General features: G+C 43.7%; 1 protein-coding gene across 4 annotated transcripts; it reads left to right on the top strand.

Moving 5' to 3' along the window:
- The first annotated feature begins 163 nt into the window (after window positions 1-163).
- On the top strand, window positions 164-7063 carry LOC113032717 (uncharacterized). Of its 4 annotated transcripts, XM_080308352.1 has the most exons (4): window positions 276-510; window positions 1107-1144; window positions 1240-3666; window positions 5916-7063. In XM_080308352.1, the coding sequence occupies exons 3-4, from the start codon at window positions 1264-1266 to the stop codon at window positions 6276-6278; spliced, it is 2766 nt and encodes a 921-aa protein (XP_080164478.1). In that variant the 5' UTR covers window positions 276-510; window positions 1107-1144; window positions 1240-1263; the 3' UTR covers window positions 6279-7063. The 4 variants fall into 4 exon arrangements, with proteins under 4 accessions (XP_026041556.2, XP_080164478.1, XP_026041560.2 ...); XM_026185771.2 differs by lacking the exons at window positions 276-510; window positions 1107-1144 and adding an exon at window positions 164-263; XM_026185775.2 differs by lacking the exon at window positions 1107-1144 and having other exon boundaries at window positions 276-514.
- Window positions 7064-7514: the final 451 nt, after the last annotated feature.

Genomic DNA, 7514 nt, shown 5'->3' on the forward strand with positions numbered 1-7514 from the left:
ATGGCAAATAAAACCCTCCTGTGTGATTCCACTTTACCTCTCCTGCTTTGCCCCCTTCTCTTTGATTCTTGGGAGCACAGAGAGCCTTTCTTTGCAGGCTGCAGGTTCAACAGTACTCATAGGCTGAACATGGCTACTGGTCGGACCCGGTAGGCTGCGACACCATAGCAACTCCCCTTGACCCCTCCCTCCCACAGCATTCGCAGCATCACCCTTTACACTGCACAGTCATATTTGGTCCTCCGGAAATATCCACAGCTTGGGTAAGCCAGTCCCTATGCAGCGAGAGTATGGGTGGAGTATAGTTTAAAATCCAGTTTTTAAATGTATCGAAAGCGTGTCCGGCACAACACCGGCTCTGACAGCACGGCTGGAATAAATGACAGCTCACCGGGAAAGTTTGTCCTAAAGCTGCGCTCGCGGTATCTCGGACCCTCGGCTCTAAAATGGCTGGCTGTGGGTCCGAGGAAGCTCCGGTGCAAGGGGAAGGATCCGCTCCACGCCACGACTGTGTGTAAATATACATGGGGGGGTTTTTCTACTCCGACGCGCGCGTTTGCGACAGCGTTGTCCCAGGTCCGAGAGCCGTCAGGGCGCACACGCGGAATAATAATAACGTTGGCATTTCGGACCTAGGACTGTGCGTAATGGCGTCCTCCGCGGATAGTTCTTCTCGGTTTATAAGCAGAAAGGGGGTAGAACAGGCTGGTTCTTGCGAGCTTAACCGGGTATGAATAATGTTCTGATGCGAATTTTATAATGGAAGGTTTCATCATGTATGATGAATGTGGACGGAAGAAGTGTAAGCCAGGAAATGAAATTTCACTCGCATCATTCGGACCCTTCTGTACTCCGGTGCGTTTTTTTTCATTATCGGTGATCCGTCGTTAGGAATTGTGAGCTATGATTTGGGATCATGTAAAGTGACAGCACGTTTGCTGTTGAGGAAGAGGGTCATACGAGTCGTTCATCGTTTCGGCCCGAGGATTTAGGTTGAATAGTCTGCACGCTGCTTATAATATCACAGCACTAGTGGGTTTGGGCATTTCGCACTAAAGTTGACCCCAATAATCCCCAGACTTTCTTCTTCTTCTTCTCCCATCCAGCCAACTAAGGATATTTATTTAATAATCTTCCTCTCCTGGTATAAGCAAAAGGCTATAATTAAAATGCACATTTTCTTTATTATAATTGTCCTTATTTTAGTGTCTAATCTATTATTTTACTTTTATTTAAAAGAAATATAACTAGGTATGCCCCAAAATGGATTCTCAGTTGGCTTCAGTCCTGACCAGTGGCAGCCTGGATGTCCAAAATGGCAGCCAGTGTGGAGAGGGATCAGGGCCAGTGACAGAGACTTTATTGGACCCAAAGGACGAAACTGCATGCAGTACTGTACCAGGTAACCTCCAGCCATGCCCTGTCACGGCAGCAGTGACCATCAGGCAAGATGCTCTATCAATCAATGGGAAAAAGCCAGAGGTGGGCGGGACTTATGAGCCAGCCTCTCAGGAAACAACTAAGATTGGTGGGCTCAGACAGCCAATTACAGTAAAGTCTGGAGTGCCTGTTTTGCACAGCCAGCCAATAAGAATCAAAATTGTTGTCCCTCCACGGTGCAAGAAGCCAATCACAAACTCTGCTATCAGCCTGACCAAAGACTTTGCTCTCTCAGAATTTCAGGGACCCGTGTTGGTCTCTGCTGAATCACAGAAGAAACGTGAAATCTGTGTGCCAGCTGTTAAAAATGAAGGAGAAATCATGGAAGTTACTTACCAGAAGACTGAAGAAGAAGCCGAAGCATTTCCTGAGACAGAAGCAGAGAAACGGGATAAATTGTGTAAAGACCGAGACATTTTGGATGTTAAAATTGTCCACATTGATGGGTCGGAAACTCCTTTTACTGCTAATACAGTTAAGTTTTTAAGTCAGCCGAGGATTAAAGAGGAAACTACAGAGAAGGAAATTCAGAAAAATGTTCCTTTAATTTTGCGAGAAATGGACTTGAAGTGTTGCAAAACATTCAATGAGGTTGAAACGGAGGAGCAGACAGAACCTCTGGACCTGAGTTTGCCCAAGAAAAGGGAGAGCCGAGAGAGGCGATATGGGCGTTTCTTGGATGACTCGGGCTGTGAGAGCTCTCTGATCATGGAGGTGGATGAATATGAGGGAGAAGGAGACAGAGACATAGTAGAAGAGGACGATGAGGGATGCGGCACAGATACTCTTGAAGATGCTCTTCTGTCTCCCTCTTTCTTTTCTACCTCTGTTTTGACCTCTCTCTCTTCGATAGACTGTGACACTGAAAATCTTCTTCTCATCGATGACCAGGGAATTCCGTATATGCTCAATCCGGATGGACTCAAAGTGCCACAAGTCAATGCTTCCAGGGTGGAGGATTCTCAGTCTGATCATGCTAATTCAGAAGAAGCAGAAGGAAAGGAGTCGTCGCTTTTGGCACCGTTAGCAGGTCCCAGCCAAAGTACAGATAATGCCCTAAATGCACCTTCTGGTGATTTTTACCCCTCGCCACCCCCTATCAGTGATTCTTCATCACTAGGTGATGATCAGGATAAAGCTCCAGAAGTCTTCACAAGTTTGATTACAAACGCAAACCCTTCAGTGGCTGCAGAGCCGAGCGTTAAAGCTGTTCAGGATGCCAGCTCTGTTTTGTCCCCTTCCTCTGGGATATCAGTCCCCACCCAACCCATTCAACTTGTCGCAAATCCTGCAGGCAATGCTCCTGTTCTCCTCCTGTCCTCCTCTTCTCACCTCTCCTCGGCTTCACTCGGTCTCTCTCTTCCCCTTTCAGTTACTCAGACTTCACATGGTGCTTCCACTCCCGTGTTTCTTCTCCTTTCCTCTGTACCTTCTTCCTCTGGTGAGTCCACCGCTACCTCCACCCCTATTGCTGTCCTCGACTCCTCGACCGGCCAGCTGTCCCAGATTACGGCCGCAGCTCCGGTCTCCCTTCCTCTGTCCTCTGGTCAGGTTAGCACATTGGGATCGCCTCTTCCTACACTGTCTCACCCTGTCATCAGACTCAGCCCCAATAACCCCCCTGTCATCCTGTCTGGCGTGAATAACATAAATTCTGGCTCCGTTCTTACGTCTCTCACTGTCCCTTCATCCACTATTGCTCTTCAGGATGACCACAGCTCAGTTCCTCTTATTCAAACTCAGATCACTTACTCTGAATCAAACCCTGGAAATGAAGCCATATCTGCTCAAGAGGTCTCCAATGAAAACAACAAGCCATCAAATTTTACAGCATCGTCTCCGAGACCGCCGTCTGCTAGTTTGACCTATGACTCTTTATCTCAGCCCGCCTCAGAATTAGACGCCCAATCACCTGACTCCAAATCAGACCTTCACTCTGAACATTTACCTCTGGATGACCATCTTTATTTCTCTAACACGGCTGCTCCTACCTCCCCTTCTATCGGACCTATCCTACCCCCTGGTAAACTTGACCCGCTAGATCCACTCTCTCCAGAGCAGTCACCCAACACCGCGGGCTCCCGAAGGGTGCTGTACTGCCAGCTGTGCCCGAGGGTCTTCTTTTACCTCTCCGACCTTGAGCGCCATGCCATTACCCATTCGCAGAAGAAGCCTCATGTTTGCCAGCAATGCGGCAAAGCCTTCAAACGCTCCAGCCATCTGCAGGTCAGCACAAGCTAATCATAACCATCATTTCATCCTAAAGACAAGTAATAACAAATGAATATGTTGGCCACTTGGGAGCAGCAAAAACAAACTTTAATATGTGTGTAAATGTGCAAATATTGTTCATGAACAATTAGCTGATTTATTCGAAAAGTACCAGCCACACTCCTGGAGACAAACCTGACATTGGTGCATTGACCTGCTTGGTACTAAACCACAGATGAAAGCTAGTCAGTTTAATAATATCAATACAGTACACCACAAAACTCTGGAGCCACTCCTCATTTCTTTATGTTATGCTAGGAAAATGGGTACAGAGATTTACTGAAACATATGCAAACATGCAGCATATAAGGAAAAACAAAAAATTATTATTTGGTATCACTACCTTTATTCTTCAAAGTTTTCCAGGCTTCTTTAAGGACATTCAAAGCTTTTTGGGGGGATGTTGGCTGCCCTTGTTCTGTTCTCTGTAACAACAACAACAATAACTTTATTTGTATAGAACCTTTTAAAACACACAGTTCCAAAGTGCTTCATAGTTTGAATAAAACCAAGTATACATGTTCCAGCATATGGACACACAGTCAAACACACTCATTCTTACAAAAACACATCAAATGTGAACTATGGCCAAAAATAATGGGACGATAATTAAGGGGAAACTAACTATAATAATGACTTCTCCTGATTGGCTGATGAAGGGCGTTCCAACAACCTTAAAAGCTTGATCTTCTCCGGATTTAACATAAGTGTACGGAACAGGTAAGAAACCCTGATCATGTGATCTGAGAGGCCAACTGCTGTTAAAAGGTCTCAGTAGTTCTGCTGCAGGAGCGCAGCCACGCAGGGCGTTATATGTTACTGATAAACGTTTAGAATTCATTTGATTTTCCGTGAAGGGAAGCAAGAGTAGGGGTGATGTGTGAGTGGCAGCACACTTTTGAAAGCAGAATGCACTCCTTTCATTATGTTTAGTCCCCAGCACCTTCATTACTGTGGGCTGCCCACACTAAGCCAAGGGGGGCCCACAGTGGGGCTTATTGTAGGTCTGCAGCCTACCCACAGTATGCACACACTCCAGATGTGAGATGCCCCACTGGGACATTGCCGCCACCAACTTGTATGGCGTGTCGACCTGAATGCATCTCTCTCACACACATGCACAAAAGCTACAAGCCCACTGTCCGGCTCTTTGAGGTAACATCAGTAAAATCTGCAAACAAAATATCTGACATTCTCACTTAAAAAATAATTAGAAGTTATAGTTAAGTCTCAAAATAGCTGGCAGTCAGTTTTATTGTCCAAGCAGTTGTTTTAGCTCCTCTGTCATCAAACACCTGACATCTTACCCTCTTTCTAGGTGAAATATCAAACTTAGTCAAGCTGCTGCTCATCTACACACTTATGTAGAAGTTAAGCAGTAGCTATGGAGTTGATATTTAGAGATTTCTGCTTCAAATACCAGCGCCTGCTGAGGCAGACATTATCAGATATGCTAAAAACTCACACAGTGAGCTAAAAGAGCCAACGAAGCACTACGAAGATGAGAGCAAACACCGAAGGAACAGCTCACCTCTAAATCAAATACACATACGTTCCTCTGGACCTGTACTGCTTTTTATTTATCTAGATCGTTTTGGTGTGACTTACCGAGTTGTATTCCACTGAATATAATGGAACTACAGTAAATAGACTTTGCCTTGTGGGGCTCAAAGCACCAAAGATGTATAAAAACCTCAGCAGTCATGCTTCTTTTTCAAAATTATGGGCTGATTATTCCAAAATGCTTGTTATGAGCATTTTCATGAAGGAACTGTTATAATTCCTGCTCGTGTCAGCATGACAGACTGTAAACATTAATGGCTTCACCCCCCACCAGCTGAGATATAATTTTAGTCAGCTGTTTGCTTCTTTTGGTTGGCAGATGTAGACAGCAGAAAGAAAATAGTTTTACATGAAATTTCTCATGTATTTTTTTTTCAGTTTGATGGTTTGAGAACCACAAGGCCCTTTAGTTCGTTATTGGTAAAAAGAAAGCAGACATCTCTACAGAGGATAGCTCCAGAATACAGCAAAATAAAAATAAACAACATTACAGACCAGAGGAAAAGATTCTTGGGCTATGATAGTTCATTTTTGCTTCACCGCCTCCCACAAGCCCTTTTACTTGCATATAAATGTCACTTAAAATGTTGTTTATATGCCTTTGAGTAATCATTTGGATGTTCGTCTCTCGTTTTAAACAGAGACACAAGCACATCCACACAGGCCAGAGGAACTTTGTGTGCCCCATCTGTGCCAAGCGCTTCAGGGAGGCAGGTGAGCTCCAGCGCCATCAAAGGGTGCACACCGGAGAGAAGCCCTACCAATGCCAGCTTTGCCACACGCGCTTTGCCGAGCGCAACACCCTCCGGCGGCACACCAAACGCAAGCACCCCTACCACCAAGTAGCCATGGAAATGCTTAACGAGAGAAGAGACAGAGGAGGCAGCCGAGGAGACGGAGGAGGCGGTGGTGTGTCAGGAGTCCAGGAGGAAGAGGAGAGTGCTGAATGGTACAGCTCCACTGTGTCTAATTTGGATAACTCAGAGTCTGAGGTGGAAACGTAACACTTTAAAGTAAAGGGAGTTAGGGGAGAAGTGCTGTTGATGATATCTAACTACAGTTAGACTCTGATCTTTTCTTTTTATTGACTAAGAATCAAAGAAGGGAGCACTTTCATATTTATTGTTTTTAATGTTAATTTATTTATATGAATGTATATTATTCCCATTCCATTTTAAGGGCCAAAACACAGCCTTCAAAGTCAGATGTGACTTTGAATTAAGGGAAAACTCATTCTTGAAGTCATGTTTTCTTTGTGTGTGTGTGTGTGTGTGTGTGTGTGTGTGTGTGTGTGTGTGTGTGTGTGTGTGTGTGTGTGTGTGTGTGTGTGTGTGGGAATTCATAACATTAATTAAAACGCTAACCAGTCCTCATGAAGTTGCGTTCCCATGCAATCCACGATGAAACCCTAAAGTGCTCGAAAAAGAAAGATAGCTTATGAACTAAACAATCCTCTGCTCTAGTCGTGTATATAAAGAGTACTACTTGTAAGAGCTGCACTTCTGCACTATCTCATATGAAAGATATAATCTTTCCTACCGTCAGACACACTGTGAGGAATTTGCACTCGTTTTCTTTGAACTCAAAAGTTATTTTTTTTACATTGTGTATGAAAACGCTTACTTTTAATTTCGTTGCCGCTGTTGATCTTCTGTATTTAATCCACATCCTGTAAGAGTTTGACCAAATGTTTTTTGAGTTATTCTAATATAAACTCTATATTCAATTTTGTTTTTGTTTAAATTTTGAATATTGTTAATTTATTGGTATTAAATTTTCACAAAGCTAACTCTCTGTTTCTGCTCTTTCTTTTCCTCCACTTTAAATAGTATAAACAGACTGTATTTACATATCGCTCCCACTGTTTTGAGCTGCTGTATAGAGTGTGTTTCTGTGTAAGGACACTGTGACCTGCAGGCTGGAGGAGCTGGAGATCAAACCACTGACCTTCCAGTTAATGAACACATAGTTCTGCTTGCTGAGCTCCAGCTGCCCCGTTTTTCAAAAACAAAAAAAAGCAACAACAAAAAAAAATCCTTTTTATGTGTGAAGCTACAACACAAAACCAAAATACACCCATTAAATTATAATCTGCTAACACAATTTTAATATATAAACTATTACAGCGTTACATGCAGACTTTTGCCAAAAACGAAACAAAAAAACTCTACATTGTATTAATTTCTCTAATATTTTACTAATTATAATACATTATAGCAGAAAGACATAACCCCATCCTC

This window comes from Astatotilapia calliptera, chromosome 11, assembly GCF_964374335.1.
Source record: "Astatotilapia calliptera chromosome 11, fAstCal68.1, whole genome shotgun sequence".
Taxonomy (NCBI): Eukaryota; Metazoa; Chordata; class Actinopteri; order Cichliformes; family Cichlidae; genus Astatotilapia; species Astatotilapia calliptera.

Excerpts from the sequence above, each read along its gene's own strand:
- LOC113032717 (XM_026185771.2), top strand. The coding sequence starts at position 1,264 with ATGGATTCTCAGTTGGCTTCAGTCCTGACCAGTGGCAGCCTGGATGTC. Across the intron at positions 3,667-5,915 it reads AACGCTCCAGCCATCTGCAG|AGACACAAGCACATCCACAC; the intron begins GTCAGCACAAGC and ends CGTTTTAAACAG.